The sequence below is a fragment of the Hyla sarda genome, unplaced genomic scaffold, assembly GCF_029499605.1.
Source record: "Hyla sarda isolate aHylSar1 unplaced genomic scaffold, aHylSar1.hap1 scaffold_115, whole genome shotgun sequence".
NCBI lineage: Eukaryota > Metazoa > Chordata > Amphibia > Anura > Hylidae > Hyla > Hyla sarda.
The window spans coordinates 462,093-476,152 of NW_026607771.1; the positions used below are offsets into that span (position 1 = coordinate 462,093).

Consider the following 14,060-nt stretch of genomic DNA (forward strand, 5'->3'; position numbering starts at 1 on the left):
ACCGTCATTGATGGAGAATGGGATTGTACTACTAACTCTCGATCTTGCACACATGATTTTATCGGATTATTGCACAGTGTAGATTTGTATGATGTGTGGCGAGCACAACATAGTGGGGAAAGGGATTATACCTTCTCCGCAGCTCACAACAACTAGTCCAGATTAGACTTCTTTTTGTTGGATAAATCACTATTACTTGACACGCTTACCTCGACCATAGAGACAATCTCATGGTCTGACCATACGCCCGTCACCATCACTGTTAGGGAGCAATCCAATGTTCTCCCCACATATCTCTGGCATGCTGACCAGTTCCTCATGAATCATCCTACCCATTCTAAAACACTTGAAGCAGATCTAAGGGACTATTTTACAATTAATGCAACAGAGAAAGTGACCTCCACCACAACATGGAATGCCCACAAAGCCTTTATTAGGGGCACGTTTATTAAGTTAGGTTTTAGACTTAAGAGGGCCCGGATGGCGGAGGTAAATGTTTTACTGACTGAAATGCAAGCCATAGAATCCCACCAGACCCTATCTCAGAAATCTTGCTTGAATGACGTTAGAACTCAATTAAGGGAACGGTTGTTTCTAAACCATGAGAGGAGGCTGAGGAAAGTCAAAGCTAACTATTACACAAATTCTAACAAAGCAGGTAAATTACTTGCCTCTACCCTTAAAAAGCGGCAAGTCAAATCCAAGATCCCGTTCCTATGGAACGTGGATAAATCTAGTAAGCTCACACACCCATCAGACATCGCTAACAGATTGAAGTCCTACTATGAATCATTATACAATCTTGATAGGGATGCACAGACTCCTCAGCCGTCGTTGCATGGCATCAATGCTTTTCTAGCCTCGGTTGACCTCCCCTCTCTGTCCCCTGACCACCTTGCAAACTTAAACACCCCAATCTCTCTAGAAGAAATCTCTAAATGTATACGTATTCTCCCCTCCGGTAAATCACCCGGCCCAGACGGACTGCCAAATGACTACTTCAAAACTTTAGCACATATCCTTGTCCCGCACATGCAACAATTCTACCAGAAGGCTATAGACTCCGGAATACTCCCTATAGAGAATCAACAAGCGTTGTTACCCTGCCCAAACCCGGGAAGGACCCAAATGCCCCAGCAAAACTTTCGGCCTATATCTCTCTTAAACTGAGATCTTAAAATTTACGCAAAAATTTTGGCGACCAGACTGGCCCCCGATTTTGCCACATCTGATTAAAGAAGACCAGTCAGGTTTTATTAAGGGTCGTCACTAATCCAATAATTCCCGGAGAGCAGTCAATATTATCCACCACATTAATCGTCATGCTGTCCCCTCTCTAATGGTCGCCTTAGACTCGGAAAAGGCATTTGATCGCCTTCACTGGGTTTATGCTTTTAGTGTGATGAACTCGATGGGCTTTACGGGACTGATAGTGAAGGCCATGCAGGCCCTATATTCGCAGGCTACGGCTAAGGTTTTTACAAATGGGACCCTCTCCGACCCTTTCCGTCTGACCAATGGGACACGTCAAGGCTGCCCTTTATCCCCCTTATTATTTATTTTATCATTGGAACCCCTGGCTCAGGCGGTGAGAGCTTCCACTGACATCTCGGGTAAACAAACACACAATAGGGAACATGTCATCGCACTTTACGCTGATTATATTCTCCTGACCCTATCCCGCCCTGAAACTTCCCTTCCTGCACTCTTGGCACTGTTAGCATGATTTGGAAATGTCTCCTACTACAAGCTGAACCAACTAAAGTCTCAGGTCCTTCCCTTTCATCTTCCCTCTTCTACCCTTAACTCTCTTAAGTCACGTTTTCAATTAGACTGGCAATTCAAGAGCATTAAATATCTAGGGATCACTCTCACACCCACAGTCAATGCCTTATTTGCTGCCAATTATCTGCCCTTTCTCCAATCTTTCCAAAATGAACTATCTACACTAGGCAAAGCGGAAATCTCCTGGCTTGGAAGGGTGGCAGCTTTCAAGATGAGCACATTGCCGAAACTCCTGTACTTATTTCGTACTCTGCCCATTCATTTACCACTTTCTTTTCTAAGGTTAGGTCTCTATTAGCCTCCTACATTTGGGCGGGATCCAAACCCCGGGTCCCTCACTCAGTAGTTATGAAAAACAAAATGGTGGGTGGTTTGGGTATCCCGGATGCATATAGGTACTACCTAGTGACCTTGGTCACACTTATGCGCCCCTTGTGGGATAATGATCTAAATAATCCCTGGGTTCAGATAGAGCAGTCCTATGCAGGTGAGATCGCTCCTAGAGCCTTAATGTTTCTACACGCCTGGGGTATACCTGCCCCCATTGCATTAACACCTACATCCCAAGCAGGTCTCCGATGTTGGGAACGTTGTCATTCCCTAAGCTACACTCGTACCTCAACATATAGATTTCAGGCCCCTATATCAGTTCTAAGGGTGGCAATCCCAGATTTAGACCTTACCAGTTGGCATCAATGTAACATTGCCTCCATTGCTCAGTTATATGAAGGAGAAATTCTACAATTCCCAATAATTCAACATAGGTTCTCTTTGCCTCCCAAGTTTCTATTCCCATATCTTAGGATTAAACACTTCCTGACTAGTTGTAAACCACCACCCCTCAACACGAGACTGTTCAACTTCTCTACTCAACACGCAGGTTTACGCTTCACATATTCTGAATTGGCTTCCCATAATGATCTTAATCTGCCCCATGCAATGAAAGCGTGGGAATTAGATCTAAATACTAATATCACCCCACCAGAGTGGGCTACGGCCTATAAATACATTTATAAATCACTGCAAAGTGTATCACATATAGAAGCAATTAAAAAAAAAAACCTTAGATGGTACTACACTCTGACTCTGCTTCGGCTGATGTTTCCAACATGAACTGACTTATGCTGGAGCTTGCTCTCAAAAAGGCACCCTATTGCACATACTGTGGAGCTGTCCTATGATCTCAGCATAATGAAAGGGGGTGGAGACCCTTCTTTGAAAGCTTACTAATACCAACATCACCCTATCCCCAACTTTGGCCCCGTTAATGGTGGGCCTGGAAAGCTTGCCACCTCATCTCAGATGCCTGGTTTGTAAAATCCTGGTCCTGGCCAAGTTAGTCATTACCAGGTATTGGAAATCGCAATCTTCCCCCTTGTTGGAAGAACTTTATACTGCCATTAATCATTGTAGTAACATAGAAGAGATATGGGCTATTGGAAGGGGACGTTTATCACAATTTTGCAATCTTTGGGAAACGTGGAGGACTTATTGGGCCCATTCACACAAACAGTTAGTGCCCACATCACCTCTATACTACATTATCTGACCATCACAAAATTGACCAATGTCCTAATATGATGATCTAACTTACCTTCAATCCTTCTAATCTTAACGCTAATCTCACACCCTATACGTATTGTCCCCCTCCCCACCTTCCCTCTTCTATTCTCTGATTATTTTCTTCTCTCCCCTCCACCTTTTGTATCTCATCCCCCCCCCCCCACCATTCCCCTCCCTCCGAGACCTGCTGCCCGACGTAATTACCCCACCCTAGGGAGACTCATCATATATCCAAGTCCCTTCTTTAGGGCCCATCCAATCTACATCTGTCATTATTCCTTTTATTACATATTGGAGATGACACACCCAAGCACGGCTAACAGTCTCATAATCCCACCTGTGTTATGTTTCGTTTTATTAACTCTGTTATCTTTTTCTTATGCTTTTAAGATGTTTGTAAGTATGAAGATCCAAACTCGGGGTATACTATTTGTAATACGCTTACCTGCCCCGTAGGCACAGGTTCTTCTAGCTGACTTTGTGGCTACTCAAGCCTATAAAAACAGATCTCTCTCCAATGGCAGTGTCTCCGTGGGTGGAGTGGGCAGGGCAGTGGGGACCAGCTGTCCTCTGTATCACTACCTTTCACTGCTTATTGTACTGTTGAATTCTCTGAGCTATTTGCATATGTAATACGTTGCATAGGTCGACTTTGTATACTTCTCTACTTGTATGCATTTTGTTTTCATTTGTTGAATCTTCAATAAAAAAAAAAAAATTATTGAACCGTACAAAGCCCCCGTGATGCCAGAACAGTGGACCCCCCTACATGTGACTCCATTTCGGAAACTACACCCGTCACAGAATTTAATAAGGGGCGCAGTGAGCATTTACATCCCATTGGCCTTTGACAGATATTTGGAACAGTGGGCTGTGCAAATTAAAAATTCAATTTTTAATTTTCACGGACCACTGTTCCAAAAATCTGTCAGACACCTGTGGGGCGTAAATGCTAACTGTACCCCACTGTGCAGTTGTCTCCAAACTGTAGCCCTCCAAATGTTGCAAAACTTAAACTCTGCTGGGAGTTGTAGTTTGGCAACATCTGAAGGGCCAGATGTTGCCGAACTACAACTCTCAGCATACCTGGACAGTCTCAGCATGCTTTGAATTGACATCCGGACCACGACAGTTTGGACAGCACTGTATAGTGGTCTCCAAACCGTGCCCTTCCAGATGTTGCAAAACTAGAACTCCCAGCATGTTGAATGACCAGACATGCTGGGAGTTGTAGTTCTGCAACATCTGAAGGGCCAGATGTTAAAGAACGACAACTCCCAGCATGCCTGGACTGTCTGGGCATGCTGAGAGTTGTCGTTTTGCAACACCTGGAAGGACACAGTTTGGAGACCACTGCACAGTGGTCTCCACACTGTGGCCCTTCAGATGTTGCAAAACTACAACTTCCAGCATGCCCAGTCAGCCAAAGGCTGTCTGGGCATACCGGGAGTTGTAGTTTTGAAACTCCTAGGAGCAGCAATGAAGATCACTTTACAGCAATCTTCACTACTGCCTCTGACGCTGTGGCTGCCTCCACTCGCCGGTCCTCAGTCCCCGCATGCTGCTGGCCTCTGCATGCCCAAGGTACCTGCCACCATCTTCTCCTGCTGTCCCAGCTTCCAGGGCTGGGCAGAGCGCGGGAAACTTTAACCCCCCCCCCCCCCTGCCTCCAACTGCCATTGGTCAGTTAGTCCTAATCGATCAATAGCAGGGGATAGGAGGAGGTGGCACCCCTGCCACCTCGTGCCTATCCTTTGGGATGGTTGGAGTTTTCTCTGACGACTCCAATCATTCCTATTTTCCGGGCTATTGGGTCACCAGACACCCAATCAGCCCGGAATTGCCGCAAATCGCAGGACCCCCCCAGGCATTGTCATGGGATGCCTGCTGAATGATTTTAGCTGGAATCCCGTGGCGGGGTTTGAAATTCCCATGGGCGTACCAATACACCCTTGGTCCCCAAAAGGTTAAAAAATGACATCAACCCAAGAGGCCAGAACTGAGCCCTTTGGGTAGTTTTCGATGTTGGAATAAAATATGTCTATGCTGTTTGGAGATTCAACATCAGAAACAATTTGTCCTCCCATGTCACAGGGTAGACCTTCCCAATCAACTTCCATTTGACATGCAAATCCAAATATGTGATATAATTGATCCAATGTCTTTGTGGAATACAATAAGTGGGTACCACTTACCACATTGAAACTCAGGAACAGAACGAACAAGCATGGTTCAACATGAAAACCGGTTTTATGCTGCATAGTCTGTCCAGATATTGTGCCACTGTCCATAATGAAACAAAAAAATCCTTCTCTGTTCTCCCTATAGATCATGTGCCCAAACATAAATTCAACCGCTTTGAGGCGCTTAAGTAGCTTGAGGTGTATTGGATCTATAAATGTAGTTTGTTGCAACCTTTGGGACTTAATAACATTTTTGAGACCATCTTCCCACTTATTCAACAAGCATGGGATAAGGCACTCAACAGGAACCGTGAACAACTTTTGCACCCCCAAAATCGTGGAAGGACACAGTACCATGTCTAATATCAGATCTACCATACAGCGAAATTGGCACATTACTGCCATGGAACCTGTATTTTCAGAGAAAGCCTGCCACAGACCTATTGTATCATTCAAAAGATGCCAGAACTTGAAGGACTCATTAGTAAAGGGGAGAATGTAGAGGACCCGTAGGGACAATTGGCTGCAGAGTTCGATTCCTAAGGGCAACCACCCATGTGTTAGCTGCAGCTTCTGCAGCCAAAATTAAAAAAATATTTATCAGATCAGGTTTACATGAAATTATGATTGAGCAGTTCACTTTTCGCACGAGTTTCGTAGTGTGCGCAGCCATCTGTGACTGCGGTCGCTACTACATTGGGAAAACCATCCGACCCGTCTCTAACAACGTCTGGGACCCACGGCTAATAGCGCGTGGCACTGATAGCGGTGCCGCGCGCTATTAACCCTTTAGACGCAGCATTCAACGTTGAACGCCGCATCTAAAGTGAAAGTAAATCATTGCCAGTTAGCTCAGGGGGCTGTTCGGGATGTCAGCGGCAAAATCGTGGCATACCAAACAGCTGTGACACAGCAGAAGGGTCCCTTACCTTGCCTCCTGGTGTCCAATCGCCGAATAACTGCTCAGTGCCTGAGATGAAAAAAATTAGCCCTCATACCGCCCCATACGCGGAAAAATAAAAAAGTTATAGAGGTCAGAATATGACAATTTTAAATGTATAAATTTTCCTGCATGTAGTTATGATTTTTTTCCGAAGTACGACAAAATCAAACCTATATAAGTAGGGGATCATTTTAACCGTATGGACCTACAGAATAAAGATAAGGTGTCATTTTTACCGAAAAATGCACTGCGTAGAAAAGGAAGCCCCCAAAAATTATACAAAATAAAAAAAAATCTTCAATTTTGTTGCACAATGATTTTTTTTCCGTTACGCCATGGATTTTTTTGTAAAATGACCACTGCAAAGTAGAATTGGTGGAACAAAAAATAAGCCATCATATGGAATTTTATGTGCAAAATTGAAAGCGTTAGGATTTTTAGAAGGTGATGAGGAAAAAATTAAAATACAAAAACAGAAAAACCTGCGTCCTTAAGGGGTTAATACATTCAGGGCCTGTGTGCTTCCTGTGGATTATAGTGTATGCTGTGTATGAGTCGATCTAAGTTTCTGGTATTTTCCGGAGCTTCCTTTCAATCACTCCCTGTTCTGTACAGATCACCCCTCTGTGATTATCCTACATTAGACACAGGCAAGATGGGATCAGATTTTATTGCAGACAGGAGGCTCATATCAGAATGCATTATCCTTCTTTATTTTGCCCATTAGCAGAAAGAATGACAGTGTTAAACATAAAAAGAAAAAGAAAACACAGGTGTCCAAGCACCTAGTAACCATAGCAACTCCCTCCTCCATCCCACCAATCCAAGCATAGACTGCCCTATATAACCAAGCTGCAGCCCCTCCTCCTCCTCTTTCTTTCTGCTCGTTAGCAGCATCAGTGTCTAACAGATAAGTGCATTAATAATTCTCATTCCTGTCACCCACACTGTGATTTCTACCTTGACCCTGTACTCCCAGGGTTGGGGGACACTCTGCCTTCTGTGGCCAGCTTCTGAGGGAGCGAGGGTCCCTCTCCCTCTCTCTATCTTTATCTCTCTCCCTCCCCCCTCTCCCCGTGTTTTTCTATCTATATACATCTATATATCTATATCCGTTCCCCCTTTTTTTTGTCCTCTGGGTCGGTATTTCAGACCCAGGGAACTGTACCGTTGTTCTGTCTCACTTATTTTTTCTCCCCTTTGGCGCTCCGCCATTTTTTCTGACTCCGCCCCCCTTCTTCTCCGGCTTTCAGTCTGAGATCTCCTGAGCGCTTTGCGCGCCGCAGGGGGGCGTGTCCGCACGTTCGCTTCGCGAGCGTTTTGGCCTGTTACCTCGCCTACGTGCGGGGCCTTCTGTGTGGTGCCCCGGCGAGTCCCTTGGTTGCGCGGCCCGGCCGTTTCGTCGGTCGCCGACTCAGGGATTCCCCGCGGCCCCTCCGCTCATCATTCGGCGCTGGCACATTAATATCGCCTTACCCAGTTCGCAACTGAGTGGGGTTTTTTCGCTGCGCCTTATTGCGAACATTTTCTCTCTCTCTCTCTTATTGTATACTCTTGTATAATTATAGGTTATTTATTCACTGCAGTTAATGCTAGTCCCTCTGTCTGTTCTCTCCTTACAGCTGGGACTGCACGCTTATATTGTACATCCATACATATTTTAACTACATCATGTCTGATGATCAGCTATCTCCACCTAATGGTGGGCTGACTCATTCATCTCAGGACCATATCCTAGCCCCTTCTGAATTATTGCAACAGATGGTGTCTACATCGGTCCAATCCGCCCTGGCCTCCGCCATGTCATCTGTCAATGACAGCATATCAAAGTCTGTTTCCATGGCGTTGTCACGGCAACACCGGGAAGGGCCAGCCTCTTCAGATACCCCCTTGGTCGCCTCCCACATACAATCCCAGGCTTCCAGCCTACTAAGACCCGGCAAGTCGGACCGGAAGAGACGCTATTGCTCCGACTTAGATACCCACCTTACCAATACACCTACTATTGGAGGTGGTTCTAAACTAACTAAGACCTCAGTGCCTCCTGAGGATACCAATGTGAGTGCTCAGAACCCCACGGATGGGGATGACATGCCCGGTGGAACCTCTCGGTCCTCCAGGCGTAATAAGCCCGACTCTTTTGTTGAAGATTCAGATGGCACCTCAGACTCTGGGGATGATGATTTGTATGAGTTGGAGGACGAGGATCTGGAAGGGAACGCGAGTCGTTCTCCTCCACATAGCTCCGCTGACACAAGTGCCCCCGGGGCGATCTTGGATTCCATGGGAATTCCATTCTTCAGCCCGGAGAATATCAAACACCCCCGTTCGGGGGAGTGGACGCCCATGTCACAGGTGGCTGATTATGTTTCGGCTTGGCTGCGCAAATCTTTAGATGGTCGCAACCGCAATAAGCTGAGGGCGGAGTGTCCACGACCGTCACTGTCCAATAATGTCGCCATGACGCCAGAGTTGGACCCCATTCTGGTGCGCTATCTGGTTAAGACCGGTAAAAACCCTAAAAAGGGTATTGACAAATCTTTCAAAGCTGTTCAGGACAAATTGTTGGATGTCCTTGGGCCTATGACTAAGATTTTACAATTGGCCGAACATGCTGTCGCTTCAGGTGAAGTAATTGATGCAGACATTTTACGGGGCTGGGCATTACGAGCAGTTTGCTTGCTCGGCAATGCAAACACTGCGGCGTCTACGGAACGCCGGAGATCCATCCTTATGCGGCTGGATCCCCAACTTACTCACCTGGCTACCGACGAACCTGGTCCACCAGCGGACGGTTTACTATTCGGGGAGGCCTTTCTTAAAAATATAAATAAGTATGTTGGCCTTTTCTCGGGCCTTGACAAAGCCCAATCCTCTTTAAAAAAGGTGGGCGCTAACAAGGTTATCCCCAGGGCTGGAAGGGGTAGGGGTCGCCCTTCCGGCCGTGCCACCAACTATAGACCCTATAACAGGGGCCACTACATGCCTGACAGACAATATTACACACCAGTTCCCCAGCCACCACAGCCCTCAACTCCATTCTTTCCGCCTAGAGGACGTCCGTGGAGAGCGAGGGGTGCCAGCCGCGGATACCCAAGATCCAGGGGCACAGGTGAGACTACCTATTCTGTCATTAACATGGGTTCCTGTGGGGGGCAGGCTGGGGTATTTTTCCCGGACCTGGTCCCGGATCACATCCGACCCGTGGGTCTTGCAAACTGTAACCGGCTATCAAATAGAATTTCTCTCTCCTCCGATACAGACTTGTTGGCCGCCAGCGATACACTTCGCGGACGCCGACAAGGCCCTGATCCGCTCAGAATTGATGGATCTGCAGTTGAAGCACGCCATTCAGGAGGTGTCTTGGGACGCTCCGGGTTATGTGAGCAATATTTTCTTGGTCAAAAAGAAGGACGGAGGACACCGCCCGGTCATAAACTTGAAACATTTAAACGAGTACGTTTTGTATCGCCACTTCAAGATGGAGGGGATACATCTTCTCAGAGATCTTTTGCTACCAGGAGACTGGTTGGCGAAGATAGATCTGAAAGACGCGTATCTGACCGTGCCGATACACCTTTCTTCCCGTCCATATCTTCAGTTCTGTTGGGAAGGTCGCAAATGGGAATTTGCGTGCCTCCCGTTCGGCCTTTCTTCAGCACCATGGTGCTTCACCAAACTGCTGAGACCGGTCATGGCTTTGCTCAGGAGCCGGGGGGTACGCCTGATCGTCTATCTCGACGATATTCTGATCATGGCGTCCACGTACGCGTTGGCCGTGCAGCATGTCCAATGGACGGCCGCTCTGCTCTCGGAGTTGGGCTTTCTGCTCAACGAAAAGAAGTCGGTACTCACGCCGTCTCGACGGACGGAGTTCCTGGGGTTCGAGGTGGATACCCACTTGGCCACCCTGAGTCTGCCCACGAGGAAACTGACTACGATCCGCAAGGAGATCCGGAAGCTTCTCCGTGCAGAGGTGGTCTCATTGCGGGCGCTCGCTCGGGTGGTCGGTCTGCTGACAGCCTCCATCCAGGCGATCTTCCCTGCCCCCTTACACTACAGGGCGCTGCAGAGGCTGAAGATTCGGCACTTGAGGGAGGGTTTGCCCTACTCAACCGAAGTGCCACTATCCGCAGAAGCCAAGGGAGAACTCCTGTGGTGGCTACGTCATGTCCAGGTTTGGAATTGGAAGACAATTTTCAATTCCAAACCAGACTTAGTGATAGAATCAGACGCCAGCCTGCGGGGTTGGGGTGCCCGCTGCGGGGCATCGACGTCCAGAGGCAAGTGGTCACCATCAGAAATGTGTTTGCACATCAAGTGCCTGGAACTTCTCGCGGGCACCTTTGCCCTGAGGAGTTTCGCTTTCCACAGGTCGGATTGTTGTATCCTGCTGCGCATGGACAATGTAGCAGCCGTTCAATACATCAACCGCCTGGGAGGCACGAAATCCAAGATCCTCGCAGATCTCGCGACGGTCCTTTGGCAATTCTGCCTTCAGCGGAATATATTGTTGACCGCGGAGTATCTTCCTGGAATTTCCAACGCCATTGCGGACTGGAACTCCAGGTACCTCACGGACTCCAGCGATTGGATGTTGGAACCAACGGTGTTCCGGGCGATCCATGCCCTGTGGGGGCCATTGAGTATCGACTTATTCGCATCTCGTCTCAATCGACAGCTGCCACGATTTTTCAGTTGGCGACCGGATCCGGACGCCATGGCGACGGACGCGTTTCTTCAAGTGTGGCCACAGAGCACTCTGTACGCCTTCCCGCCATTTGCCATGATCCCCAGAGTATTATGGCAGACGGTGTCCCAGAAAGCGACGCTGGTGTTGATCACCCCCTGGTGGCCGACTCAGTCATGGTTTCCCCAGGTCCTGGGGATGGCCATAGATGTGCCGAGGTTGTGTCCGCCTCTACTCACGTTGCTTCGAGACCCCTCAGGGAATCTACATCCCTTGATATCGGACGATCAACTGCCGCTGTTGGCATGGTTGATTTCGGGACACCTTCGCTTGGGGGCCGCATTTCGCAATCGGCTTCTGACCTCATCAATGACGCTTGGGCTCCAGGTACCAGATCGGCTTATCGATCAGCCTGGGGACTTTGGCTTCGTTGGTGCTCACGACGGGATTTGGATCCCGTACGTGCCCCTGTAGCGGAGGTCATTAATTACCTCTCGGAGTCTTTTGAGGCGGGGAAAGCTTATCGCACGATTAACGTTTATCGCTCGGCTATTTCCGCCTCCCATGGGTTGGTGGATGGCTTATTGGTTGGACAACACCCTATTGTCTGCTGTCTTATGAGGGGGATGCGGTTTAAGAGACCGCCTTCTTCGCGATATCTCACCACGTGGGATGTTAGCAGTGTATTACGCATGTTTGAGACATGGGAAGACAATGACGACTTGTCTCTTAAACTCCTGTCGTTTAAATTGACAATGTTGTTATGCCTGGTCTCCATCAAGCGTGTGTCAGACGTACGGGCCCTGGATATTTCCAGGAAACAATTTGTTCCCGATGGGGTTCATTTTTCCATTTGTCGTAGGACCAAAACCGATCTACGTTCGGTTTTCTTCCCATTTTTTCCGACGCGTCCGAAATTGTGTGTCGTGCGATGTCTTCGATCTTATGAGTTGAAGACAGCTACGCGTCGTCCGACGGGTTCGGCGCAGCTCCTCATCTCCTATTGTCCGCCATATTTACCAGTTTCCTCCCCGACATTGGCTCGGTGGGTGAAATTGACAATGTCCTTAGCGGGTATTGATGTGTCACTATTCACGGCTCACTCCACTAGGAGTGCGATGTCGACCAAAGTCTTTCAGACTGGTGGCTCGCTTTCGGAACTCTTGAGGGCGGCCGACTGGTCGTCTGAGGATACATTCCGTACGTTCTATTTTAAACCTACTGTACATGTGTCTATGTCTGTATTGTGATGGATTTATGATGCTTCTCTATGTACTGTGCTTTGAACATGCATTCTGATATGAGCCTCCTGTCTGCAATAAAATTGAGGATTTTCCTAGTAGAGTGACGGAAAATATTGATTTTATTAAGACAGGAGGCGAATATCATCCCACCCGTTTCCCCTACCTGTTATTATTTATAACCTTTGTTGTTTTCAGGATATTGAAGAATGGTTCTGCCTTGCCACGGTTCTTTGTTGGGGTCAGCTGCGTGACCTATCCGGTTGATCGTTCCTGTTTGAAGATTGACGTTCTGCGTTATTGGTTCAAGATCCTCCGTGTGGACGCCGTCGCGCGAGTTCTGCAGTTTCGATGCTGGACTTAGTCACGGCATAAAGAAAGAGGAGGAGGAGGGGCTGCAGCTTGGTTATATAGGGCAGTCTATGCTTGGATTGGTGGGATGGAGGAGGGAGTTGCTATGGTTACTAGGTGCTTGGACACCTGTGTTTTCTTTTTCTTTTTATGTTTAACACTGTCATTCTTTCTGCTAATGGGCAAAATAAAGAAGGATAATGCATTCTGATATTCGCCTCCTGTCTTAATAAAATCAATATTTTCCGTCACTCTACTAGGAAAATCCTCAATTATGCATCATTGGTGACACAGATACAGACAAGATCAGACCATTCACAATAGATAACACCAGCATAAAGATAAGAAATGCTCAGATCATTCACAATAGGTAATGGTAAGAGTTCACACCCTCCTTGCACAATGACCACTACACTGGTCACAGAGCATGCCAACAATGCTCTTCCATAAAAATAAATATGACCCCTTCCAGGATATAGGCCAGGATTTATCATTGTAGGTGTAAGTGATGCATTTTTCTACACCTTTTTATCAAATGGTCAAAGAGCATTTGATAAATTTTGTGCAGGTCACATTTTCAGAAAAATTCTCTCTTCACATACACCAAAAAGCTGAGCCAAGTCTGGGCTGGTGTAGTTTTAGAGATTTTTCAGTGGCTTTGCGCATTTTCACAAAAAAGGCACAGTTCATAAAACCCTTCCATATCATGTGTATTACCAAAATCAGTGAATTGCCACTCAAAATCAGCAGAAATGTGTAAACCAAAAGGCGCAAATAAAACCTGCTTGTGCCTTTTTTAGACACAAAAAAAAGTCTAAAGACAATGATAAATGTTGGCCACAGTTTCTATGTCCATGGAGCATGCTAAATGCAGTTTACAGCGGCTCAGGCAAGAGAGCTGCCCTATGAAATAGAGGGTTATAATTTTGTAACCTTTAAATATTTATATGTACTTGGATGATTTTCTGGTGTTCATCATCCTATTCTGCTCTACTGTTAGTATTTATGTCCCAGAAGCCACAGTCAGGACTCAGGAAAGGTGAGTGTGCAAGGTGAAGCCAAATTGTGCCATCTAATAGTCAGTCAGGTGTTTTCTCCTCTAAAAGCGGGGACAGCAGCAGTGGCTTTACATCTTTGTACCTGTACATTCCAGGTGCCAAAAAACTGGATGTTTCTATTGGACGACACATGGTGGTTTTCTACTGGAAAGAAAAACTAATGGACACATAGAAAGAGGTCTTTAAGTGTGACAACCATAGCTTAGGTACCAAAAGGATTAATCAGAAAACCCTTTAGTAATAATG

At 46.9% G+C, this 14,060-nt stretch overlaps 1 protein-coding gene across 1 annotated transcript; it reads left to right on the plus strand.

Moving 5' to 3' along the window:
- The first annotated feature begins 8,911 nt into the window (after positions 1–8,911).
- On the plus strand, positions 8,912–12,965 carry LOC130302062 (uncharacterized). Its single transcript, XM_056551675.1, has 2 exons — positions 8,912–9,586; positions 12,604–12,965. The coding sequence occupies exons 1-2, from the start codon at positions 8,935–8,937 to the stop codon at positions 12,609–12,611; spliced, it is 660 nt and encodes a 219-aa protein (XP_056407650.1). The 5' UTR covers positions 8,912–8,934; the 3' UTR covers positions 12,612–12,965.
- The last annotated feature ends 1,095 nt before the right edge of the window (positions 12,966–14,060 follow it).

Excerpts from the sequence above, each read along its gene's own strand:
- LOC130302062 (XM_056551675.1), top strand. The coding sequence starts at position 8,935 with ATGACGCCAGAGTTGGACCCCATTCTGGTGCGCTATCTGGTTAAGACC.